We start from the raw sequence: 27,336 nt of genomic DNA, 5'->3' as shown, positions 1-27,336 counted from the left end.
TTCCTGAAAATAAACTAGTAAAATGTGGCCTCGACAATGCTAATGTTAGGTGAATTTGTAATTGGTTGACTGGCCAAACCCAAAGGGTGCATCCCAGTGGCTTTCCTTCATCCTGGAGAGAAGTGACTAATGGGGTGAGCAGGGTTTTGTCCTGGCCCCAGTCCTTTTCTGCATCTTTATCAATAATGTAATGGATGGTGCACTTTGGCTTGAGACTTGCTTCACTCTCTGCTCTATCCAACTCATTCCTTGTCTGTGAGAGAAGCAGTTAGGAGAGCAACCTGCAATGTTCCATTCCAATTGGGTAGAAAGAATGGCTTTTATCAGTGCAGAATTTATAAAATAAACCTAGTCATAGACCCTGTGTGTATATTCAGAAACAAGTCTACTGAATTAAATAGACCTTTCTCTATCAGTGGTCCCCAACCTGTGGGTCCCCAGATGTTTTGGCCTTCAACTCCCAGAAATCCTAACAGCTGGTAAACTGGCTGGGATTTCTGAGAGTTGTAGGCCAAAACACCTGGAAATCCATAGGTTGAGAACCACTGCTCTAGATAGATGTGCCTAGTGCAGAGGTTCTCAACCTGGGGTCCCCAGATGTTTTTGGCCTTCAACTCCCAGAAATCCTAACAGCTGCTAAACTGGCTGGGATTTCTGGGAATTGTAGGCCAAAAATATCTGGGGACCCCAGGTTGAGAACCACTGACCCAGGGTATCAGCTTCAATCTCCTTTGACCTCCATACTATGCTGTTCTAGCGTTGGCTCTGAAGTGTCCCATCAGTACTAAAACAGTTTTGTTGTCCCAGGATGAAGAGAGTGGTATTGTGATGCTGAAACGACATCTCCGCCAGCAACGATCCATAGATGACTATGGGAAAAGCATCAAGCAGCTGGCTGGCAGGGCTCAGAAACTGCTGTCTGCTGGCCACCCAGAAGGGTATGTTTGCTCAATATGCCTCATGCTGTAAACGTTGTGGAAGATAATATCCAGGAGATTTCAAAGGACTTGACCCATAGTTATTTGACTGGAGGGCTCTTTCACACCGTGCAATTATAGCACTGTGATTCTAACCTAACTTAATGCCTGTATCCTGTGGAATCATTGGATTGCAGATTGAGGTGGCACAAGAGCTGTCTGGCAAAGAATTCTAAAGATCCCTCCCAGGATACCTTTGGATGTTGCCATGACAGTTAAAGTGGAATCATATTGCTATAGCTGTGTAATACAAAAGGGTTCTGAGCCAAGATTAGCTGATTAGTGTCCCTTCCGCACAGCCATATAACCCAGAATATCAGGGCAGAAAATCCCACAATATCTTTTTTTAACTGGGTTATCTGAGTCCACATTGCCATATATTCCAGTTCAAAACAGAAGATGTGAGATTTTATTCAGCTGTGTGGAAGGGGCCTAGAAACCTAATCTATTTCGGATTGTGCACTACATTCCTTAGCAGGTGATGTATCAAAAATTCCTTTTATGTTTTTTTTCAGGGAGGAGATCATCCGGCTGCAGGGGCAAGTAGACAAACAGTATGCAGGCTTGAAGGATCTGGCTGAGGAACGCAGACGTAAGCTGGAGCACATGTGCCATCTATTCAAGCTGAAACGAGAAGTTGATGATCTGGAGCAGTGGATTGCAGAGAGAGATGTAGTGGCCTCATCCCCAGAAATGGGGCAAGATCTCGACCATGTCACTGTGAGCAAGCACTGTGGGAATGAATGTGTCAATCTATCAAGGCCATTCTTAGTTCCCATCCAAGTCTGAGGTGTGATTTCAGTGTAGGGGGATATGGTACGATGTGTATGAGGACCTGAGGTTGGTGCATTGTGTCACTTGACTACACAGCATCCAGAAGTGATTTGGGAGGAAATTGTTGTAAGGAGACAGAATGCATTAAAAAACGACTTAGTACAGGGAAATCTTCAGGTTGTTGCTGAGGAGATAATGTTAAGGAGTTTCCAAAATGTATCCATGTTTGTCTACTGTGGAAAGACAGAGAGTCTTGTATTATCATAAATACTGACACATTCATTAGAGCATGAGATTTTGTGGACCAGATCATAGAGCTGGAAGAGGCTCATGACCCCTCGAATCCAACCCAATGCTTAATGCAGGATCTCCAGCAGGTAGCTGTTCAGCCTTCTTTTGAAGATTTCAGAGAAGCAGATGGGCAAAATTTGGCCCTCTGAGTGTTTTGGACTTCAACTACTGCAATTCCTAACAGCTGGTAGGCTGTTAGGAATTGTGGGAGTTGAAGTTCAAAACACCCGGAGGGCTGAAGTTTGCCCACGCCTACTATATCACCTCTATAGGCAATTGGTTTCATTGCTGAAACACTGTTACTGTCAAGAGTTCCTTTCTCATGTTCAACTGAAAATTATTGTCTTAATTCTAGAGGACCTAATGCAGTGGTTCTCAACCTGTGGGTCCCCAGATGTTTTGACCGTCAACTCCCAGAAATCCTAACAGCTGGTAAACTGGCTGGGATTTCTGGGAGTTGTAGGCTAAAACACCTGGGGACCCACAGGTTGAGAACCACTGGTCTAATGCATGGAAGCACAGAATTCTCTTGCATCTCATAAAGTAAACTAATCTCCAAAAGCTCATGCCAAATAAGTTATGTGTGTCACCATTATTTGTTTGCATTTCTTTTTATAGCAAGCAAGCAAGTATAGAATTCCATTACTTTGTATAGCTTTGTAGAAAAAACACATTGGTGGGGCTGACTTTTTAAGTCCCGTATGGCATGCTATATAAACAAAAATGTTTTTTTCTATACAGTTGAAAGACTTAGGAGCCCTGTCATTGTCATTCAGGTATATGGAATACACATTTTTTTTTAAAAAAAGTGGGTCCTGTCCTGCCATTTAGAATTAGGGGTGGGTCCTGAGTAAGTTACAGTTGAAGATTGATGTTCTCTAGTGAATATAGTTTATGACATAACACGTGGCAGAAACTACGTATCTCTTGTTGAACAGGATGAACATTCATGAGATGCTCATATTCCCTTTGGTTTATTTCTCGGCCAGGTGCTGCGAGAGAAGTTCCGTGACTTTGCTCGGGAAACAGGAAGCATCGGGCAGGAGCGGGTGGACAGTGTCAATCTCATCATTGAACAGCTGATTGACGTTGGCCACCCGGAGGCTGCCACGATTGCAGAATGGAAAGACAGTCTGAATGAGAGCTGGGCAGACCTGTTGGAACTGATTGATACCAGGATGCAGTTGCTGGCTGCCTCCTTTGACTTGCACAAGTTCTTCTACGATGGTGGTGAGATCCTGGTTCTTATTGAGGAGAAGCACAAGGAGTTACCTGAGGAATTAGGCCGAGATGTCAGCACAGCTGAATCTTTCCACAGGATGCACACAGCTTTTGAGCGAGATATCCATTTGTTGGGAACGCAGGTAACTACCTCCTTTTGAAAGGCATGGAGCAACACATGGTAGAACAAGTTCCAATATGTTGCTTCCATGGGCAATAAGAAATAAATTTGTGAGAACACTTGAGACATCTCTATGGAAGAAGGGAATTGATTTGTGTTGTCATTATGTAAGATTTCAGATGAAGGCGAATTGAGACAATAAGAACCATCTGAATGTTGCTTTGCAGAGCTGACTTTTTGCTTGCAATATTTTTAAATATTTGAAATTAATTTTTGCCAATTTCTATAGGATTCAGACTTTTCTCCTTAATATGCATGCCACCCTGAGTCCCCCTGCAGGGATAAAGAAGGGTGGGGTACAAATGTCTGAAATAAATAATTCAATAAATAATAATTTTGGTGGTCAGATCTAATCTTTTCTTTAGTCAATGAAATCAAATACTTATCTTCCCATTTTAAAAGTAGGAAACTGCCAGGATATCCAGACTTGGTTTATGAGGTATCTGAACCCATGTTCAGAGTTCCCTTAAGACCTATTCCCAGGCCTTGATATCAAGCCCTCTCTTCTCTGGGTGGCTGCAGGTCCAGCATTTCCAGGAGGTAGCAGCACGCCTGCAGGCAGCCTATGCAGGAGAGCAGGCAGTCGTTATCCAGAAGCAGGAGCATGAGGTGGTGAAGGCCTGGAAGGCGTTGCTTCATGCCTGTGAGGGACGGCGGGGCCAGCTGGTTGATACCGCAGAAAAGTTCCGCTTCTTCAGCATGGTCCGTGACCTCATATCTTGGATGGAGAGTGTCATCCGTCAGATTGAAACACAAGAGAAACCAAGGTATCAGGATGGAATTAAACCAAAATTTATTATTTTGTTCATTTGTTTTGCAAGGACTACAGAAAAACCATCTACAATTCTTGGCATGCCAAGTGAAGCCACAAGAATTATTTCAGTTCTTATATATTTAAAACTTCTGTTAAGTGTTTAACAGAGGTTTTGAAAATATAAACCTCTGTTAAGTGTAAGGCCCCTGGTGGTGCAGTGGGTTAAACCGCTGAGCTGCTGAGCTTGTTGACCGAAAGGTCGCAGGTTCGAATCCGGGGAGTAGCACGAGGTTCCGCTGTTTGCCCCAGCTTCTGTAGTTCAAAAGCATGAAATGTGAGTACATCATTAGGTTCCACTCTGGCAGGAAGGTAACAGCGCTCCATATAGTCATGGTGGCCACATGACCTTGGAGGTGTCTATGGACAATGCTGGCTCTTTGGCTTAGAAATGGAGATGAGCACCAACCCCCAGAGTCGGATACAACTGGACTTAATGTCAGGGGAAAACCTTTACCTTTACTACCTGTTAAGTGTGGCTTCCAAGAAGCTATAAGTCAGTGGCTTGTAATTTCCACTGGTTCAGCCAGATAAGCTGTTACCTTCATTTGAGTGGAACGTTGAAAATACTTTTTAATGTAATACATAACATGAAAAGTAATCCTGGATTTTCCAGCAGTGGGTTGTGCTTCCTGGGAATTACTTTGTGTTAGAAATTGTCTCCTGCTTATTTCTCAATTATGTTTCCATTTAAGGGATGTTTCATCTGTGGAACTACTAATGAAATACCACCAGAGCATAAAGTCTGAGATAGACACTAGGGATAAAAGTTTCATCACCTGCATTGATCTTGGCAAAGCACTGCTGCATCGCAAACACCATGCTGCATCCGAGGTAAGAATTTCCCAGTACAATGTTTACATGGAAGAGACTGTACTATGTGCTAATATGCAATCCTCCCAATCAAGATTCTCAGAAATGCAAACAGTGAACATAACTGACTGAAACTACAGTGTTTAATACCTCAGCCCTAAATGTATTTTCTCACCTGTTCTGCAATTTGCACAGGTTTAAGCAATAGCCTTTGGGAAAGGTGGGTAAATGTTAGAGCTCTATATGGGTCTCCCAAAGTGCAGATGCTATCACCCTCTTCATAACAATCATCTTTATTCCAAGATGTTTGAAGAAGTGCTGAATACTAGTGTTTCAATCCCTCCAGTGTAGCAATGCTGGGCCAGGATACCCAGACTAGTGCAGGTGGTAGTGCTTCTCCATTGTCGACTACTACCATCGCTGCTATTGCTGCCTGTTAATGGTACAGCAAGTAGCAGATGATGAAAATTAATGTCCTTGCTGCCTTGGCATCTACAGAAACAACTTCTTTAGGTACAGGTCTTTCCTCTCATTTGAAGTTCAAGGTCTGATTTATAGGACCTATGTGTGACTTACAGAACCTAGGTCCAGACATTGAATATTCTCTCCACTTGTTGCTCGGCTCTTGTAATCCACCTTTGAAGAGTTTTCCTTCCAGAAAGGGAGTTAACATAAGTTGAAGAAAAGTGTCTGTGTAGAGGGTTTGCTGAAAGGAGGGAAACCATGGGCAAGTAGTAGGGTTCAGACCTCCTATTTCTTTACCTTTTCAATCCTTTAAGTTGCTTTCTTCACCTTACATGTGAAGGGCGTGGGCTCATTTAAAAAAAAAAACAACATGGATGCTGCTCATTGTCTTTTTGGCTGACCCTTTGCCCATGTATGGTCAGTTTGATTGTTCATGATTACACCTATTTTCTGTGGGGGTTTAATAAATATATTTTTATACTAGTCATCCCCTGCCACAAGTTGCTGTGGCCCAGTCTGTGTATATGTGTTTTGTTTGTGTATATGCGTATGTATGTGTTTGCGTATGATGTATGTGGCTTTGCACATGCGTTGTAAAGTAAATTTGGTTTTTTGGCTTTTTAAGTCCCTTCCCCTGTGTTTTTTTGTGTTTTTTTAGGAGTGATCGTCACTCATTGGCCTGATAGGTGTATTCTGTCCAAATTTGTTGTCAATTCATCCAGTGGTTTTTGAGTTATGTTAATCCCAAAAACAAACATTATATTTTTATTTATATAGATTAATGTTTATATTAATATGTTTTTAACTCCATGTTTTGATGTCTAAATGTTGTTACATTTTTATGATCTAATTGATAGTTATATGTTATATGTTATTGTTGTTTGTTAGGTTTCATATGTATTTGAGCCATTAAATTTGGCCATAAATATGTTGGAAACCGCTGGGTTGAGGGAAGTGGTATACATTTTTTGATATGTCACATTTATTGGCCACATTTCAATGCAGAAAAAATCCAGTAGATTCCAGTGTCTTGTCTTATGGCTATTGTAATGTTTTAATGGCATTGGATTTTCCTTTTCTGCAGTGAAAGTGGAATTCCATATATGTAGTACAAATAACATACCTTTGGAAAATTAGTATGTTGACCAAACTATGAAACCAGTGGCAAAAAAAAAGAAAGAAATGCTACCTTCTGCTCTCTTTTTAGATAAAAGAGAAGCTGATGCAACTGACAGAGAAGAGGAGAGAGATGTTGGAGAAATGGGACAGGCGTTGGGACTGGCTTCGCTTGTGTGAGTATTACCCAAAGTCTTTGCCAGCTGGGGTAATCTGATTGGGGGTTTTCTTTGTGTAGCTGGAGATCTAGGAATGTAGTAATTGCAGGCAAAAACACCCATCCTGAATCTTTCTCCTGTTTAAATTGTTTGTCCTCAGTTTCAAACAGCATTGGGTTTCTTCTGTATTGATTTTAGTAGTGATTTCCCCCCCAGTTTGGTACTCTGTGAGTAGATTTCTCCTGGATGTTTGAAATCTGTTGCTATTCGCCTTGCGAAATTCTAAGGGTGGAAGTGGTCCAAGATCATATGGCTTTTAAATCCTGAGTGGCAAAAGAGAATATGATGGTATTTTGTTAGAATACTAACAGTAGGGCACTATTATGGCCTCGTGTTTATTTATATCTGGTCAACTTCATTGTTGAAGTTATCACTTCACTATTTGGATCAGAAAACTTAACAGTAGCACTTGAATCTTAGGTGGCTCCTACACTGCTTGCCCTTCAGCTACAGGTTGTAAATGTGTGTAACACGGGACTTCTACTCTGTTTTGTTGTTTCCTTCCCAAAGTGCTAGAGGTATGTCAGTTTTCCCGGGATGCCTCAGTGGCCGAGGCCTGGCTCATTGCCCAGGAGCCCTATCTGTCCAGCGGTGATTATGGGCAAACTGTGGATGGTGTGGAGAAACTGCTGAAAAGACATGAAGCATTTGAGAAATCTACCGCTACATGGGAGGAACGTTTTTCTGCACTGGAGCGCCTAACCACAGTAAGGAATCTATGGACAGAACAGCCTGTCAGCACTTCACGGGCACCGTATTTTATCCAAAGTGGGCATTGTTGCCAAAGCTATAGGGACTGCAATTGTTTTGAAGCTTATTTTTTATTCCTTAGGTTTTTCATAAGACTGTTCCCAAATCTTTCAGAATATTGTTCTGATTTTTCTTCTTCATTTTGATATATGCCAGGAAGCATATTTGATTCTGTGGTATTGCAGCATCCTGACCCTCTTGAGTGCCTTTTTAGTCACAGTAGTATCATATGCAAGCCAAGCAATATGTCAGTGTAAAATGAGAGATCAGAGTCAAATTAAGAGGGATTGTGTAGAAGAATGGGAATAATCCACAAAAACTTGGAGGAATGGAATTCAGTCAGCCCTCCACATTCGCTGGAGTTAGGGGCACAGGACCCCTCTGAAAAACCACCAATAAAAAAAGGCTATTTTTAACCAGAGAGAGCAATAGGTGTTCCTGATTCCCCAAACAATACATAATCATTTCTTTTCTCGTCAGCTTGAATTACTAAGGAAGAGAAAGATTCCAGAAGAGTCTTCGCAGCACAAAGTACCCAGGACCACAGACCTGGAGTTTGACTTTGAAATAGAGCCAGAATATGAGACGGGGTAGGTTGCATGCAAACTGCATTCAGATCATAGTCTTCCCATGACTGTAGCCAGAATTAGCAGCAATAGTGTTAAATGTTTTACATTCTAAGGTGTGAAATTTTTTTACAGCTCAGTCAATGAGTAAAAACAGCTACAATATCTAACTGTTGTGTGCATTTAGTATCATTGCTGATAATAAAGATGCAAATATATTCAATATTATCCCTTCATGTCTCTGTACCATGTGATATTTCTTGTATCCTCAATCCTTTCCTCCTTATTTGAGAGTTAAAGCCTTGAGGATGTAATCATTGTGGCCATGGATTGAAAATTATAACCAACTGATTGCCTTTTTATTTGGTATCACTTGTCTTGTCGTGTTTTAACTTTTCCATATACCAGTTCCTTTACCTCTATTTTCAGAGTTCAGAAAAAGGGAATCCCAGGATCCTGGTGGTAGAAGCAGTATTAGTTAAATACAAAAAAAAGTAACAATGAGAATTTAGCTGTAATCTAAAGAAGGTGATGGTATTTCTTTGTTTTCCAATTTTTGGTTACATGGAATCCTGAGGTTTGGGTGGTGTTTTCTAAACTAACTAAAGGTTGTTACAGCAAACAATCTTCTGGTACCCTACAGACAGTGATTTCAACAACAGGTGATTTCTGTCCTGTCAAAGGCTTTCATGGCCAGAATCACTGGGTTGCTGTGAGTTTTCCAGGCTGTATGGCCATGACCCAAAAGCATTATCTCCTGATGTTTTGTCCACATCTATGGGAAGCATTCCCAGAGGTTGTGAGGTATGTTGGAAACTAGACAAGTGGGGTTTATATATCTGTGGAAGGTCCAGGGTGGGAGAAAGAACTCTTGTCTGTTTGAGGCAAGTGTGAATGTTGCAATTGATGACTTTGATTAGCATTGGATAGTCTTTCAGCTTCAAACCTGGCTGTTTCCTACCTTGGGGAATCCTTTGTTGGGAGGTGTTATGGCCCAGATTGTTTCTTGTCTGGAATTCCCCTGATTTGAGTTTTTAATCCTGGTAGCCAGATTTGTTTTATACTGGTAGCCAGATTTCCACAGATATATAAACCCCATTTGCCTAGTTTCCAACAGACTTCACAAACTTTGAGGATGACTGCCATAGATGTGGGCAAAACATCAGGAGAGAATGCTTCTGGAACATAGCCATACAGCCCGCAAACCAGATTTCTGTCCCATCTGACTGCAAAACCAGATTTCTGTCCTGTCTGACTACCAACTTCTATTTGAGCAAAATGAAGAGGAACAGAATAAAAATTCAAATGTTGCCCTCTTGTGGTTTCAGACATTTTTTTTTATTATTTTCATGACACAGTTAGATCCCTAGTGCCTTTTAAAATCAGCTTTCTGGTGGGGAATTTTGTAAACTACGTTGGAAAGTTGCCCATTGTCCCAAACTGAGTTTAATTGTCTGGTAGTTCAGAGCTGACTGTTTCAGATTTTCTATGTATATTTAAACATTTTCACATGTTTTACTTTACTGAACTGTAAGTATTTAGCTCTTTTCTTGCTTTTTGCTTTAATAAAACATGCTTTTAAAAAACGGTTTAAAAGTCTTAAAAATAAAAGAGGCCTTGATTATTCTCTTTTTTCTCTTTTTGAAACTCGCTGAACTATATTTTCCTGTTTATTGTAGGCCTAAAGAAGAGGGTGAGAAGCCAGAACTCAGCTTGAAAGATGCCCTTTCCCATGCTGCAGAAGACTCTTCATTGGTCAGTTAATAGTGTTTGTTTTTCTTTCCAAATAGTATACAGTTATTTGGAACTTTAGAACAGGGATGGGAAACTTTTTGAGGGATACAGGCAGTACTGGGAGGTGGCTTGAAAGCTGCATATGCATTTGCCTTCATATATGCATGATCTTCTCCCCTCCTCTCCTCTCAGTCGCAACCCTGACTCTAATCTACATAATTAGGAAAAGGGAGAACTTTAAATCTCACCTTTCTTCCAGTGATTTTGAACAGGATCTCTGGATAGATGCAAGATTAAAGCCTTTCCATATTGTGGTGGTCTTTTGGAAGGAGAGGTTTTAATATCACCAACCTCTTCTCAGAAACCTGTAATGTCTGGATTAGAAGGGCTGTTGAAGTCACTCTTCTTGCATATTATTTTCTCAGCCATAGCAGGAGTGTTGGTACACTGGGAAGCCTGGCTGTTCTGGCAACTGATAGGTGGCCTGTTGGGAGCCCAGCCACATTGGAGGAGATAGCTATTGGTTAGGGGTAATTTTCAAAAAGGAAAAAAAAATCTTAAATAAAGCAACAACAACAGCATTAGCAGCAGATCAGAAGCTTCTAGTGCCAGCAATAGAGTGATTGAGTTTCAGCAATTCAGGAGCAGAGTCAAACTTTAAAAGTTATCGAAGACTTTATTCAAAGAATTACATTTCTAGATAGGAAATTAAGGACTTAGCTATCTATCTATCTAACTATATGGAGACACCTTGTCTCTCTCCAGGCTCACAGGAGAAGATCAAAATGGAAGATTTAGGGGTTTACCATGTTCTCAGAAAAAGGTGTGTGCTCCCACTGACCATTTGGCTCTTAACCTGGAATAACCTACCAGATAGATATAAGGTAGCTTTTGGGAGCCTATTAGTGGCAGGGCAGAGGGCTGTAGGAATAATCACCCTTCATCCCTATTGTAATTGGCACTGAGAACTGGGTGCACACTGGTGCTGGCACTGGCCTCTTATGGCAGGCCAGACAGGTTGCCCACCCTCTCCTTTGGTTTAGGTTGCTATCTTGCAGTCTTTTTTCAGTATTTTCCTCAAATCAAGAAAAATTTTGGAGCAAATATATTGTAGGCAAAATATAAATTAGCAAAATTTATGTGGCCAAAACAAGGAAAGAGCAGGAGAAAGGGAAAAAATCTATAGTGGAAGAATTTCCATTTTCTATCCCCAGCTAAGGTCATGCTGGCAGGGCAGAGGATGCCTCCAGTGTGGGGTTTTCTTATTTGTTTTCAAAACTCCTTCCTGGCTTAGTTTCCATGCCACTTCTGCTGATCTTGCCATATGTCAAGAGAACCAAAGAGCTTGGGGTACGTACAGTGGATCTTCCTCAGTTTACCTCTAATACACTTCCTGTTCACTTTCTCCACATTGGAAGACTTTCCAGCTGCTCTCTCTCCCCCACCCCATGAAAGGCAGAGAATATGTAATGCTATAGCACTGTAACATTTGGAATGGTCTCCTCTAATTACAGCTAGATAACAGATCTGCATTGATGGTTTAAAATGTGGCTTTCAATCCCCATAGCCCAAATCTTGTTTTTCGGTCTTTGAATTCATTGTCATCCCTTCTTTATGCTCCTTCCTCAATGAGACTTTATGTAAATACTACCTGCCATATATTTTACAAATTTACACATTATATGTGCCTGGAGTCAGTTGGATAAATTAAGTTGTATTGGGTTGTTGTAGGTTTTTCGGGCTGTATGGCCATGTTTAGAAGCATTCTCTCCTGACGTTTCACTTGCATCTATGGCAGGCATCTTCAGAGGTTGTGAGGATCACAACCTCTGAGGATGCTTGCCATAGAGGCAGATGAAAGGTCAGGAGATAAGGCTTCTAGAACATGGCCATACAGCCCAAAAAACCTACAACAATCCAGTGATTCCAGCTATGAAAGCCTTTGACAATACATTAAGTTGCATTGTATATAATAACACCAGATTATTTGTTTTTGTGGAAGAGTTCTTTTGTTTACTGAAACTGTTTTTGTTAGTTGGGGATTCTGCTAATGGAAAATGAGTATCATTTTATCAGTTCCTGTTGCATCTTTCCATTCTATCTTCCACATGTTAAAGGGTGCAGCTAGATTCAACCTTTACCCTTTGTTCAAATTGAACCATTTAAGATGTATGTTAAAGCAAGAACGCCCCTTTAAGGTATTGGTAGAATTGGGGCATATTCAGTGTGACAGATAATAACAATAACAACAACAATATAATAATATAATCTTTACTTGTATTCCATCACATCTTCCCAAGAAGACTCGGAGCGACTCACAACAGATCCTTCAAGCTAATCTATAGTCAGTTTAATTTGAAAACTGGGTTTTAGATTTTTTGTTGTTGTCGAGGTGACTCCTCATTTTCAGCAATGAACACCACCATCCTTATATATATCAGTAGAAAATAGTATCCAGTGGGTTTCCACGTATAGAGTGGGGAATACAATCTGATTGGTTCTTGTAAAATATATTATTTCTAAAGGTCAAGAATGTGAGGACAAATGAAGAGAAGAACACTCACACTTGTAGCTGAATCACTAATTATTTTCTCTGGATTAATTCCTGAGGCACTTTCCTCTTTACAGGCCTGATCCTGAGTTCTGTTTACAACCAAAGAAACTCTTCGAAGTGATTTTACTTAATCAAGCTGGATCAAATGAATGAATAATGCAGAGATATTCAGCAACCGGTCTTCCTGCTGTTCCTGTGGAATATTATCTGTTTTCTACCTACAGCTCTCATTGTCAACAATGTAAATGTTCATTGGAAGGTCTTCTGCTTCCAGAAGAGAGAGGTGTTATGTTTCGAACATTTAGAAGGATCATTTGTGTAGGGATTTGTATCAAACAGCACCTCAAAAACACTTTCCACACATGCTGGGGAAGCATTTTTCTTTTTCTTCCCCTTTTGCTGTGCCTTCTTAAGAAATCACATAAAGCCTTGTGTGCACTTACTATAGAAAGCACGAATGAAACAGTCAGGAAGCTTTTCAGGCCACCATCCAGATTGCCTTAGAATCATAAGATCCCATTTGCATCCTACTGCAAGACTGGTGTATAAATTAAAATGTAGGTTTTAACACATAAGGATGTGTTTTTTTCATGTCAGGAGTGACTTGAGAAACTGCAAGTTGCTTCTGGTGTGAGAGAATTGGCTGTCTGCAAGGACGTTGCCCTTGGGGACACCGAGATTTTTGATGTTTTACCATTCTTGTGGGAAGCTTCTCTCATGTTCACGCATGGGGAGCTGAAGCTGACAGAGGGAGCTCATTCACACTGTCCCCGAATTCGAACCTCCGACCTGTCGGTCTTCAGTCCTGCCGGCACAAGGGTTTAACCGAGGGCTCCAATGCATAATGATGAAGGCCAGTGTTAGAGGTGATCCAGGAAACAGAATTGGCTTTGACCTGGGTCTTCATGTAGTTTCATACCTGATGCAGCAAGTAGTTTGATGAATCTGAGTGCCCTTACCATTGGCTATGTTATTGTGGGAGAGATCACATTTTGCACTTCCTGAAGGCTGTAATCTGGCACTTGGAAAAGAAACAGTGGATTCTGCTGACATTCCAGCATTATTGTTTCCAAGAACAGTGTAGCATGGAAAACGTGGCTGCTCCAAGAAGATGGAACATCAGTATGTTCTGTTGTTTCCACTCCTATTGACAGATTCACATTTTTGATCTGTAAACTAGGGCAGTACAAGGTTTCTACTTCCTAGTTTACAAAAGATGTAGTAAAATAATGAAATGTCACTGCCCAATGTCCCCGCACCCCACTCCCATGTCATAATATCCTCATTCACACTATTATTCTGAATGGAATTATAATTGGTCTGTTAACGATAATTTATTAATGGGGTGATTATTAATAGAAGTTTAATCATCTTATTATTTGGGAAATTAACTGGGGACAAATTGATTGAAGATGAATTATTTGGGTCAGCTGGAATCAGCAAGTAAATTAACTGAAATATTTATTTGATATTTAGTGATCTGGATGGAAATTAAGTAGCTTGACTTTTCTTCAGTGAAAGTTAATTATATTTCAGTATGTCATTCTAAATTTTCAGTAATACATACAAATTACCAAATGCAGACTTGTAGTTTGCAGTTTGTAGTTTGTAACCCAGTCCAGATTTTGAGACATCTGCCATTGCCATTTTTAAGTATAATGGAATGGACTTGCAGGGAAAATTGAGATCCTAAACACTACAAGATTGGATTCTTGGCTATATTGCAAACTTTCCTGGTGTGGCTTTTCCTGTAGGAAAAATGGGGTTTTGTGCTTGTGAAAAAAAAGACTCATTGTTTGAGACCAGGGTTCAAAGTCCCACTCAACCATGAAATCCCATTGGGTAACCTTGGGCAAGTTGCATTCTCTCAGACTCCAAGGAAGGCAAAGACAAACCCAGTGGTAGGTTTACTTTAAGGTCCCGATAAGTCAGAAACAACTTGAAGGCACACCACAAAATAAAATAAGAAAAGGAGCCCAATTCAGGCATTCAGTAAACTTCCCATTATTCTTTGGGTTCTGGATCTGATGGAGAGCCTACAGCCTATAGTAGATACTGTTTTTTCCCCAGATTACTATTCCCAACATGAAGAAAGTAGTTTTGAAGGAGTGGCTAACCTGCTCCTTCTGCTCATGCAATCCAGTCAATCTAGTCCTGAAGCGGACTAAGATTTCTTTCTTAATGCTATTCATTTTACATACTTGCTTCTACACACATCACAAAGAATGAACTGTTGCAATAATCCCATTTGTAGGTGAGGTATTTCAACTCTGTGGAAACACACTTTTTTTAAAAAAAGGCTGTGATGAACATCATTTGTGATCCAAGGTGCTATCTGACACAAACATGCAAAAAAGGCTGATAATACTAAACCATCAATAGACACCACTAAAAAGCAGATCCAGGGTTTATTTTTTTTTCCAGGTGCTATAAAGTTCTTCAAATATCTGCATACTCGCCTTGGCTTGTTTGGGAAGCACCTTAGCTACACAAAAGGGTGCCCTAAACATGAAAGTGAAACTTCCTTGAGCAACAGCAGTGAAATGTATGTAATAAAAATTATTTTTTTGTTACCGAAAGGATCTTCGTTGGAGTTTCGGGATGTATTATTTCGGCACGGTAATCTTCATCTTGCACACTCAAATTAGTAGAACGAATCCATCCACATACAGTTTGTATTTATTTAAAGGAAATGCTGTATCAGAGCATTTAAAGTACTCTCAAGTGTCTATACATTTCCATGGAGAAATAGAAGTCGTCTCTTCATAGAGGTCAATCTTCACTGTACATAATAATTAGGTCTTGGTTTCCACATGAGCACAATGACTGGCAGAATCCTTTCCTTCTGTTACACAACATGGATCTCATGGGCTAATCTACAGATGGGCATATTTGTTGCCTGTTCTTTAATTTTACCCATTCTTGCAATATCAAGCAAAATATATAAACATTCTGATAAGCATCTGTTGCTTCTTGTGAGTCTTTGGCTTCTTTGTGTTTCATTCTCAGACTTCTTTCATTGTCTTCTTCCTGCTTCTTTGTCATCCTAAAACTTTCTCATATCTTAGACTTGCTTATGAAATTCTTGAACCTTCCTTTATGTCTTCGTGTCTACAGCTTACCATAATACTTGAAAATAAAATATCTTGTTCTAGTATTCAAAGCAGCAGTAAGCTCACTTAGTGGCCATTTTCCTTTCCTCACTTTGTCCATCAAATGTTGTCAATGGTTGCCATCCAAAATACCCTTCAGTCTGATTCTGTCGTTCTTGCTTATGCTTCTTCTCATGCACTCTTGTCTCTTTTTTTCAAGTGCAGCTGAGCTTCAGACACTCCTTTCAATCCTCAAGCCTCACAAGGCTGCTCACACATGTGGCTTTGGTGTGCTACAAAAAGCTTAGTACTATCCTTTCCACTTAGTTTCTATGCCACCCGATTGACGCAGGAGTTCAATTTCTAAAATAATTCTGACTTATCCATTGGGAGTTGCATAAACTATTTACTGTAGATTGGATGTATTGCTAGTCTTATCAAACCTGATTGCTGAACAGGACCTTGGGACAGTCACTTATATCTTCATTACTAAGCATGAAGCTTGAAGGCAACTATGCTCACCACTATACCATTTTTGCTAGGAATAAATGAATGGTATCACCCTCTGTGGATTTACACACACCAACACATGTTGTTTCTGCTCCTGATTGTTTCTCTTATCTTATTTTTGCCTGACTTTTCTGTTAACTGACAACTGCCAGACTTGATGCCAGGTGTGACTACTGTGTATGTATGCAACACAGAATATATTTGGTTTGTGACAAATCAGTGAAGTAGAAAGCCACTAAATACACTTTGTCTTTTATTAGGGCATGCTCCCCTCATCTCTTAAGCATTCCTGTTTCCTAGACAATTAACAAATAATTTCTCTGAAGTCCCCTGGGACTTAGTTTTCTCCTGGACCTTGAAGATGTTGACAGCTGACTTCTCTTAGTGGACAAGCTGGTTTACATTGCAACTAGTAGGAGCCAGTATATGAACAAGAAACCTTTCAAGAGGATGATTAATTCTGAAGAAATAAGTTCTGATCTAGCTGGGCACAACGTTGGATTTCTATGAATACTAGAAGGCATGTTCTACCCATTAGGGTGTTTGCTGCCATGCTCTATGAAAGTTTTGTGTGTGTGTGTGTGTCAGGAGTGACTTGAGAAAACTGCAAGTCACTTCTGGTGTGAGAGAATTGGCCGTCTACAAGGATGTTGCCCAGGGGACACTCAGACGTTTGGCCATCCTGTGGGAGGTTTCTCTCATGTCCCTGCATGGGAAGCTGGAGCTGACAGATAGGAGCTTACCCCACTCCCCGGATTCAAACCATCGACCTTTTGGTCAACAGTCCTGCTGACACAAGGATTTAACTCATTGCGCACCGGGGGCTCCTCTCTATGAAAGCTGATCCAATAAGAAAAGGTGGTCAGAGAGTCACTGGAAAAAAAGAAAACATAGTGATAGTTTTTATAGTCCTGTTTTGCTATAACGTGTTTCTGTTAGTGCTCAGAAAAATACTGCATGAAGAAGTCATGCAGTATTCACTTCTCATTGGCCCATTTTGTATTTTTGTGCATAAAACAGCAAAAAAAAAAATACAAATTGGGCCAATGAGAAGTGAAAATACATTTGGAAGGGTTTGTGAAACAATGTTATGAAAACATTTTTGCATACCTTAATGGGAACTAGAGCCAGTGTGGTGTAATGCTTTGAATGTTGGATTACAACCCATTAGGCATCCATGGCTGAATGGGGCCTGAATCCCCACTCAGACATGGAAACCCACTGTGTGGCCATCAGTAAGTCAAACCCCCTCAGCCTTAGAAAAACAGAAAGGCAAGCCTCACCCCCTGAACAAATCTTTTCAAGAAAATCCTGTGAGGGATTGGTTTTAGGGTGGCCATACATTGGAAACAACTTGGGAACACTACAAAAATATGGGTGGTCAAAACATTGCCCTCCCAATGTTGGACTATAAATATAAGCTACAAATCCCAACTGACAAAACTAATTCCCCCCAATCCCACCAGTATTCAAATCTGGGCATATTGTGTATTTGTGCCAAATTTGATCCAGTGGATGAAAATACATTCTGCATACCAGATATTTACATTACAATTCATAACACTAGCAAAATTACAGTAATTTTATGGTTGGGGTCACGACAAGAGGAACTGTATTAAGGGGTCACAGAATTAGGAAGGTGGAGAAACACAGTGCTAGAGTATACTTAGTTAAAATAGGAGCTTTTTACTTATTTGTTGTGGTTGTGGTACCTTTTTTGGGAAGTTTTCAAAGGCAATCAAATCCAATGCCTTGAGGCAAGTTTATTTATTTACTTACTTTATTTATTTATATACTGCTTTTCTCAGCCCTCAGGCGACTCATTTTATCATGACACATCTCACTTTATCAGATGAAGCTCATGTCATAATAAAACATGTTAGTCTTCAAGGTGCCACCACACTGCATGTAGTGTCTTCTGTGAAGATAGTATTCTTGGCTCAGTGGGTGCCATAGAGTAATTTTCTAATGTCATGGATGTAAGACCTCCTTCCCACTCACCCCAAGCATGTTCTGACAACAGAGAGGTAATTTTCAATTGCTCTTTAAAAATAAAAAGGGGAATTAAAAGAGTTCTGTCTTGCAACTAGCTAGTTTCCCTGCTGTAGAGATTCTAGTGATCTCTCTTGTCTTCTTTGTTCAGAATTGGGCCTAATCTAATTTGTAGCTGGATTTAGGGTTACTGTTATAGCTGGATAGGAATTGCCAATTCAGAAATTTTGATGAGGGCAATTTCATTCCCTTGTATATTATTTTTACCAGCAGAGAGCAACAGTGATTTACATGAAGAATGCTTGCAGAAATAAAAAAATAAGAAAATTATAAAACACTCACACTTAAGCCATATACTGAGGACCAGTCTATTTGCATGTGAATGAAACTGGCAACTGTGATTTTTTAAAGCTCTGTGGACCCCAGATGAATCTTGAGCTCTGATTGGCACCTGGTTGCATATTGATTAAAGTAGCATATGTGGAAACCATGTTGTACTGTTAACACTACCCATAGTTTTAGCTTGTTTGAGCAGACTGATACTGTATCCTGCTATTAGAATATATTGGTTCCAACTCTTGGCAATCTAAAACTCCCATCCATCCACATCCAGCCAGAAGCAGCAAATCATTAAAGGCAGCAAGGTCTGAAGTAATAGATATCTCAAAGCTAAAAATAATCATGAATATAGCACACATAAGAAGCACAGCATAGCAGTAGAAATATGAGGGTTGGTAATAACAAACAAGGTTATGGTGGCTTTGCCTTGAGTGGAAAAGATCAATTCAAGGAAAAGCCAAAATACCTACTCATAATGAGGATTAATACATCTAGAAACTTAGATCAATACATCATTCTGTACCCTTGGATTCTCCATCAGGATGTTGCTATAGAGAACATTTTGATGAAGGTCTGTCTATTTTCTATTGTCTGTTGACAGCATCCAATTGCTGCCGATTGTAAGGCCACTCTGACTCCCCTTTGGGGTTGAGAATGGCAGGATATAACTATAGTAAATAAATAATGTTTAAAAATCACTGCTTCATTGACTATCATGCCAATGCAGAGTCATTATGTTGCATGTAGGGTTGCCAGGTCATAACTATCACAGTCTGTAGACCAGGAACTGAAACTGGAGAATAATTCTTTAGATGTCAGGGGAAGCAGGTCCTGGTAATGTCATCATGATCATGATACATGAAGCATCAACCACCATTGCTGAGAGCATGCTATTCGAATTTTTAAAAAGTAACAAAATTAAACACATACAAAATATAGTGTTTCACCACAATAGTCTTCCTCCTTAACCTGAGAGCTGTCGGACCCAGGTGTTTGAGCTGAGAATCCCAGTTGTATTACTAATACTATAGGCGATCACTCATGGCCAAGTATGCTTATCTTCCAAGGGTAGAGTCTTGGCAGTGGGTGTGTAAGTGACTGTATTCTGGAGACGACATGGTCTTTTGCAGTGATTACATTCATTTCCAAAAGGAAGGCAGTCCCAACTAGGATTTGCTTTACGTGCCTTCCTCTTGGCACATTTCCCCCTTTTGTCCTCTATTTGTGCCCCTTCAGAATCCATAGCACTGTTGATAACAGCTGATCTCCATTAGAATATCAAAGAGCCAGGGCATCCCAGTTCTTTGTATTTATCCCACGTTTTTAAGGTTAGCTTTACCTAGTTCTATGACTGGTTGGATGCTGAATACATACTAAAGTGAAGTTAAACTGTGATCCACACAACAGTCAAATTCAGTTTTCTTAGAACTATGTTGAAATTATACTTTTATCTTCTGATCTTATCATACAGGAGTGTGCCCCCCCCCCCCCCCGCCAGTGCCATAGCCAGAAAAAAAATTCAGGAGGGGAGGGTGGGTTAGAGTAGTTCTATAACACAAAATAATTTAAATTGTATGGTTCATTCTGTATTTTATATATACTTAATTAAATCAATTTAATGTTTGCTTCTCATAGACTTAGCATGGGGCTTTGGTTAACCAGTTAAAATTCATGAGTAAACCAGTTTTTTTAACCTGAAAATGGGGAGCACTTCCCCACCCCAGCTACAGCCTCCTCCCCCCCCCCCACACACACACACGGTGCAGTTTTACCAGCAAGTGTGGCAAAATGGCATGTACGATGACGCTTCCCTAATCACATGGGGGAGGCATTGCCCAAACAGGGGAAAAGCATTGGAGCCAGCACAAAACTGGAAGGCCTCTGTGTTTGGGGAGAAGCGTCCAAGGATGCTTTCACCTTGGTTGGGGACAGGGCCACTGCCAGAAGCCACACAGCATTGAGTGATGGCTGTCATGGCGGTCCGTCCCTGAAGAAGGCTCAAAGTGTCCTAGGACACTTGTTTTGGTAAGTATAATGAGGTCATTGGTCTGAGTTACATAGAACATAACAGGATTTATTTCTGAGTAGAGATGTGTGGGATTACACTATCAATATTTACATTGCTGTCATTAGGGTTATTGGCCCTGAATCTCAGACATTTCTGTTTTGCAAGGTAAAGCGTATATCATAACGTAGCTCAACCAAAAAAAAATGTTGTCTTGGTTTTTAGGTCTGTTTCTGGGACTATTTGGGCTTCTGATTTAGAAAATAGTGTTTGATAGACATCATCCATTCTAGTTTCTTAGATATGGTTATGTTCTGTATCTCAAAAACTAGAGCTGGTGCCATTTTTGGAATCAGCAGGTAAAATATACCCAGAATCAGGTCTAATATTTGAGGCACCAAAATGTGTGTTGGCCAGTGTACTCATACAACTGAGTTACAATTCCCAGTGTAGCAATCACATGCCCAAAGGAAACCCAGGTTGAGATCCTAGATCAGGATGTATCTCACATGGCATAACCATGGTAAGTCTCTGTTCAAATCCCTAATAAAAACCAACTTTGCTTTACTCTGCATTCCCTTCCCATACACCAATTTTCTGGCAGATGAAGAGCAGGAGCAGCAGCAGAGAAGCATTCCTGTAGTTTAGGAGCCCTCGAACTTTTTAAGCAGAGGACCGGTTCATGGCCCCTCATAGTGTTAATTTGGAAAAAAAGATTGAAATCTTAAACACTTCACATATCTTACTTGTAGTGCAAATAAACATGAAAGAACAATACTTTCAGTGGGAGCTGTGGGCTTTCGGTGGGAGCTATGGGCTTCCCATTGGGAGTTGTGGGCTTGCTTTTGGCTGATGAGATAGTCAAGTTAATTGGGATCATTGTTGTGTGCCTTCAAATCATTTCAGACAAGTCTAAAGTTTAGGGCGGGAATAAATAAATGTCTATCTAGCATTTCAGAATTGATTGCAGAGCTCAAGCAGATGCTGAGTTTGGACATGCTATCCTGCCTCTGTTCTTATGACCTGACTTACCATCATGGTAAGCTTCACAGTCACTCATTTGTGTGAGGTACAGAGATCATGAAGAACAAGTTGCTAAACTAGAAATGGTTCTTCAAGTGATTATGGAGCTTATGACAGGAGACCTCAAAGGAGACAGGTTCCTCATGGGAGAAGAGTCTTCACTTTCGGTTTGGAAAATTATTCCCAGAATATGAAAGGTAACAAGGCTGGTAGCTCCCATGTCAGTGGCGTGGTGAATCCATTCCAAAGTTTCCTGTGAACTTTAAAGGAACTCTCCAGAGTATCGAACACTATTCTTAAATAAGTTAGGCCCCATAGATTGCTGTCTCAAAGCCTACCAAAATGTGAAGTGGATTCTCAGCCTCACTAACCTGAGACTCACTAGTTGCCACTGAAAGGCAGGCAGTGTCATTGGGAATGAAGGCTTGTGATTTGATCTCTACAGCTGACTTCCTCAAGTGTTCTACCTGCTGCACTGTGCATAGGTAGCATAGTTCCAGTTTCTAGACCTTATCCCCAACCAGCAGTTCCCTGATTTCTCAGAGAATTACTGTCCATGTCACTGTCTCAAACCTACACCTGTTGATAAACTCTACAAGCTAGGAAGTTGCAGCTAACTGTGAGAGAAATAAGGTTGAACATTGTGAAAGCCATCCACTGCATGGGTGTCAGCCTCCTCCCAGTAGACTCAAATCCAGGAAATGCTTCATGAGAACCACCAATGTCTTCCCAGCAACAGCAGGAATATCCCTCTGGGCAGCTAAACCAGGAAATCCCAATTGCATGCCCCCCCCCCCCCCAGAGGCAAACCAAGAATGGGCAACTTGGAAGTTCCTGAACAGACTCAGAAGCAGAGTGGGCAGATCAAAAGACAACTTAGTAAAATAACACTACCTAAAACAATCCCCCACCTTGTGTGACTGTGGAACAGAGCAAACAACTCCACATCTGAATGCTTTTCCACTATGCCCTGCCTCATGCACAGAGGATGAATTGTTGGAGACTACAGACAATGCCGTTGCTGTTGTGCTTCTATTTTTATCAGTTTTACTAATTTACACAATGCTTTTGATATGAAATAAATAAACTGTCCATGTTGAGCAGAGAGCTATCTTGTTTCTTTCTCACATATTCCCATCACTGCTTTTTATGGTAACCAGATACCCAGAAATATAGCTGTTTCCATAATGTTACTAATGGAATTCAAAGCAGAGTCACAGGCTGATAAAATTCTGGGCTGGGTTGTCTACATTTGATTGCTCCCCTTCTTAGTAAAGTTTCTAGAGATAGTAAACTAGCACTCTGGAGAATGAGTTTCACTAATCGGTTTTCACTGAACTTGGATATCTCATACATTGCTGAGAGGTAGACTAAAAAAAATCTGCTTTCTGCTATCTGAATCAGTGCAGTTCAGAAGTTGGTCACCTTTGTCCATCCCCTCATTTGGAGTGTGGCTCAGCATGCCAGGGACTATGGGGGCAAAAAATGCTCCCTGCTCCAGAGCAGTTGTCTGCCTCTCTTATACATAATGAGGACAGTTCCTTTAGCAAAGTAGAACAAATGGTAGTAATCTCATGCTAATTGCTTTTCTTTAAATTAAACCTCTTGCATCTTCACAGCAGGTACAGGAAAATGAGAAACCAAGTCAGGAAATGGTTCCAGAACAGCTTCCTGAAGAAAATATACCTGAGACAGAGATCACGGTGGATAGTGAAGAAATCTCCACAAAGGAATCCCTGTTCAAAGTGGCCCAGACTCCTGTGAGTGAAATAGATGAGACAGCAACCCTTCCTGCACAGCTGGATAGATCTCACAGCGTTCAGCTTGAGGGTTACCTGGCACGGAAGCATGACCTAGAAGCACCCAACAAGAGGGCTTCCAACAGGTGAGCCCTTTCTTTGGGTGGGCTTTCAGGTGTTATTTAATAAAACTCATTGAAAATAACATTATGAAACGGGCAAAGCGTTTCTCTCAGACCACAGCTCAGCTTTCAAGATGGCCAGAGTAGCACAACAGTTTTAATTCAACATGATTTCTTGCTCACTAAGTCATGATGGTGACTCTCCTTATGGCCTTGCTTTGATAGCCCTCTTGAATACCCATTGCATGAATAGTGGAGTGTGTAGGGATACTGGAGAATTAATTAATTAAGTAATTCGTTAGCTGGATGCCAACCCATGTTCCTAAAAGTAACAGCCTAACACTTCATATCAGATGTAGTGGAATGTCATGCATTAATGCAATATAACTGGTGTAATTGGTGAAGGCAACAGGGCCAGTTTTTTTCCTTGTGCCGCCCCAGCCAGCCATTCCCACCTGAAAATCGGCCACTGTAGGGCCAAAATCAGAACTGGAACTGATGTCCCATTGCTCTTTTTACATGATTTATATAGTTATGCACTATTCCCTGGGAATCTCCCGCAATTGTGATTTGTAGTTTTTTTTGGGGGGGGGGGGGGATTTACATCTCTCCCAAAATATGAGAGGCATTGGTAGGACTTTCAGTGTTTGATGGGGTTTTGGAGCCTCATCTCTACATTATATGAATCTCTACATTATATGATGGCCTCTGACATTTATTAGGTCAAGGTCCTGCATCCGGAGATGTAGCATAGAGATGTAGATTTGTTTGTATAGCTACCCCTCCTGATGCTATCCCCAAGACCACACCAACATGGATATTTCTAAGTTACTGGAGAATAGGGGGACACATGGAGAACTGTTCTGCTATTTGTCGTATTGTGTCCATCCACTGGAAAAGAGCTAGACATATCCTGATTATACCCCTACTTTTTGGTAACAGAAATTGCTGTGTGCTGTTATAGGTTTTGTTAATTAGTATAAGTTAAACGTATAGATTAAGTGTAATTTATAAAAAAAACTAGCCGTCCCCTGCCACATGTTGCTGTGGCCCAGTCTGTGTATATGTGTTTTGTGTGTGTATATATATTTGTGTATGTGTGTATATATGTGTGTTTGTGTATATGTATGTGGTTTTGCACATGCGTTGTAATGTATTTTTTTATATTTTGGCTTTTTAAGTCTCTTCCGCTGTGTTTTTCAGTGTTTTTATGAGTGGTGGCCACTCATTGGCCTGATGGGTGTATTGTGTCCAAATTTGTGTCCAATTCATCCAAAGGTTTTTGAGTTATGTTAATCCCACAAACTAACATTACATTTTTATTTATATAGACTAGCCGTCCCCAGTCTGTGTATATGTATTTTGTGTGTGTATGTGTGTGTATATGTGTATATAATATATGTGGTTTATGCATGAGTTGTAATATATATTTTTTGCTTTCTCTTCTGCTGTGTTTTTCAGTGTTTTTATGAGTGATTGGTACTTGTTGACCTAATAGGTATATTGGGTTCAAATTTGGTGTTAATTCGTCCAGTGGTTTTTGAGTTATTTTAATCCCACAAACAAACATTACCTTTTTTATTTATATAGATTAGAGAGAAGTGGAAGTTTAATAAGGGTTATATCCACAGGAAAGATAACTGAAAGTCATGTGTGTGTAGGTGATGTGGTGTATTTTATATTTCTTTTTATTGTTTTATATCTATTTTGGTAGTTTTTGTAATGTGTGGCTTGTTTCTATTTATTCATTTTTATTCAAAAAATTTATTCGTTAAAAATTATTAAAAGATTAAATGGCCATGTGTGGGATAGGGACTTCTCCATTTAAGTGTTAGGTTCGAGGTGACTTTGAACTATTGTGTGGTCTGATAATGACTGTAGAATTACTATAAAATGACTCTAACAATGAATTGTAATGTTGTAACTCAGACATATGTCATAATAATTTGCAAATTAGCTGACAGATGTTATTCTTGAAGATGCTATATTTTTTTCTTGGTTTTGCTTTGAAAATTATTAGGAAAACAACTGAAATTAAGACAAATCCTCTGGGTCCACCATAAATTGGGATGGATGATGATTCTGTAAGTGACATTGTTGGCCCTGTAGAAATTACATATCAGCAAAATCTGTATGCATTAGAAACATTTAAGAATAGAGCATGATGGCTGTGAGATTTTCCTCATGGTGACCTTACGAATTGTGGCATCACAGTAAAAGCACTGGGGAAGATTACTGGTTCACCTGAGGTCACACACACTTGGTCTTAGCCAGAAAGCTTTGGAGCAATGAGGTCATGGCTGCCATCTCGGAAGACAAGAAATGATTAGCCTTGCATCAGGGGCATGTCCTTAAGTTCAAGGAGCAAAACATGGCCCATGGTGATTGTAAACCACTTACATAGCATCTGGAGCTCTAGATCCAAGCAGATGGCATTGGGAATTGATTGACAGATTGTACTGTTGTATCAAATAGTTGCAGCTTGATGGGTATTTCTTCAGGGAAAGCAATCACAGATTATTGGATGAAAGGCAAAGTGTGCTGAATCCCTCCTCCTCACCTGCAGCTCTGATAATATCATCAGCCCTGTCTGTGTGGAGCATTAAGCAGAGTTTCTCTGCCCAGTGTTCTGCTCAGGATCCAGGATTCACTCCCCTTTGTCTCTCCACATGGAGAAGGAGGAGCAATAGTCAAGTTCTCTCCGTTGGCGCTGGCACTACTTGAGGTCTAAGGTGTAGTCTCTGTTTGGTGCCTGCAACTGCTCACTGAGAGCAGCCAGAAGAGAAGAGAGTCCTTGCTATTTCCGTGTTTATCTCTGAACACAGTAGGTCGTTCTTCTCCCCAGTAAGCAGGAGGGCTTGGGGCTCTTCCTGGGAGCCTTGGTTGGATCAGAAACTTTTGGAATCTGAATTGATCCTTCCTGTGTTGAACACCGTGTGGTTAAGGAGTATCAGTCAGCACCGGGCTGCCTGATCCCTGATCTAAGACCCATGCATGGCAGCCAATTCTGACCCTCTTCTGAAAGCAATGAACAAGTTGTGGTCTTTTGTTATTCCATCACTATGCGGGTTGTGATTGGGTTGATGATGGGAGGCAAGAGTAGCACATGCCCATGCAAATGCTCTGCCTGACTTACTGGGAGGAGACTTGCAGTGGTGGACATCCTCCTGCCTGCCATTGCATTGGCGGGGGGCTTCTCCTTCCCAGAAACCCCCTGTGCAGCAGGAAAGTTTCCTGTTGGCCAGGTGGATGGTCAATCGGCAGAAGCCCCCTTTTGTCTCCTGATTGGTTGGGAGCTAGAGTTGATAAACTCTACAAGCTAGCTGACATTGCTCCCCCTGATGAGTGACAGAAAGTTGCAGCTAACTGTGAGAGAAATAAGGTTGAACACTGTGAAAACCATTCACTACATGCCCACTAGTTGCAAACCAAAATCAAACCCACTTCTTCATTCTAGGAAGGTGAAGGTGAAAATCAATAAAATAAGTATATATCATTCTAATCTTCTTGGTTGCTCTTTGCTGTTACCTTTTCAGGCTCTACAATATTATTTTTGAGGTGTAATATGTTTATAATTCCTATTTTGTGTAATGGATTTAGATCCCTCATAAGTGTGCATAGTTGTCCGGCCTTAGAAGAACCTGGCAGTTTGATTGGGTCCCCGTATTAAGGCATGGTCCTTCCTCTTTGTTAGGTCCTGGAATACATTATACTGTGTGCTCAGGAACAGTGAGCTGACCTTCTTTAAGGATGCCAAGAGCCTGGCCCTAGGTGTGCCTTACCACGGAGAGGAGCCTTTTCGGCTGAAGAATGCCTTGTGTGAAGTTGCTGCAGATTACAAGAAGAAAAAACATGTCTTCAAGCTGAGGTAAGAGCAAGCATGTTCCCACTAATAGTATCCTTACATCTGACTTGTTTCTGCATGAGTCCTTGAACATCAAGGTCACTATTGATTCTTAACAAAAGGTGTGCTAGCAACAAAGAAGCTGTCTGGGCTTCAAGGTGGAAGATGTTATCTTAAAGCATATAACTGCTAGAATGTA

General features: G+C 40.6%; 1 protein-coding gene across 6 annotated transcripts in view; it reads left to right on the top strand.

Annotated features, from left to right (window-relative positions):
- The window catches only part of SPTB (spectrin beta, erythrocytic), a 123,438-nt gene that overhangs the window by 90,559 nt on the left and 5,543 nt on the right, over window positions 1-27,336 (top strand). For 5 of the 6 annotated variants that reach the window (XM_060772626.2, XM_067461103.1, XM_067461118.1 and 2 more), the window contains exons 24-34: window positions 808-938; window positions 1,493-1,697; window positions 3,032-3,406; window positions 3,967-4,211; window positions 4,951-5,089; window positions 6,741-6,825; window positions 7,378-7,574; window positions 8,098-8,207; window positions 9,863-9,938; window positions 23,052-23,317; window positions 26,988-27,161. In XM_060772626.2, coding sequence (XP_060628609.2) covers window positions 808-938; window positions 1,493-1,697; window positions 3,032-3,406; window positions 3,967-4,211; window positions 4,951-5,089; window positions 6,741-6,825; window positions 7,378-7,574; window positions 8,098-8,207; window positions 9,863-9,938; window positions 23,052-23,317; window positions 26,988-27,161 — 2,003 coding nt within the window. Of the gene's footprint in view, window positions 1-807; window positions 939-1,492; window positions 1,698-3,031; window positions 3,407-3,966; window positions 4,212-4,950; window positions 5,090-6,740; window positions 6,826-7,377; window positions 7,575-8,097; window positions 8,208-9,862; window positions 9,939-12,545; window positions 15,054-23,051; window positions 23,318-26,987; window positions 27,162-27,336 lie in introns of those variants that run through there. The other variant, XM_067461123.1, reaches the window with a different exon arrangement.

Source organism: Anolis sagrei, chromosome 1, assembly GCF_037176765.1.
Source record: "Anolis sagrei isolate rAnoSag1 chromosome 1, rAnoSag1.mat, whole genome shotgun sequence".
NCBI lineage: Eukaryota > Metazoa > Chordata > Lepidosauria > Squamata > Dactyloidae > Anolis > Anolis sagrei.
The sequence above is the reverse complement of the archived record's forward strand: the minus strand, read 5'-3'. Positions and strand labels throughout refer to the sequence as shown.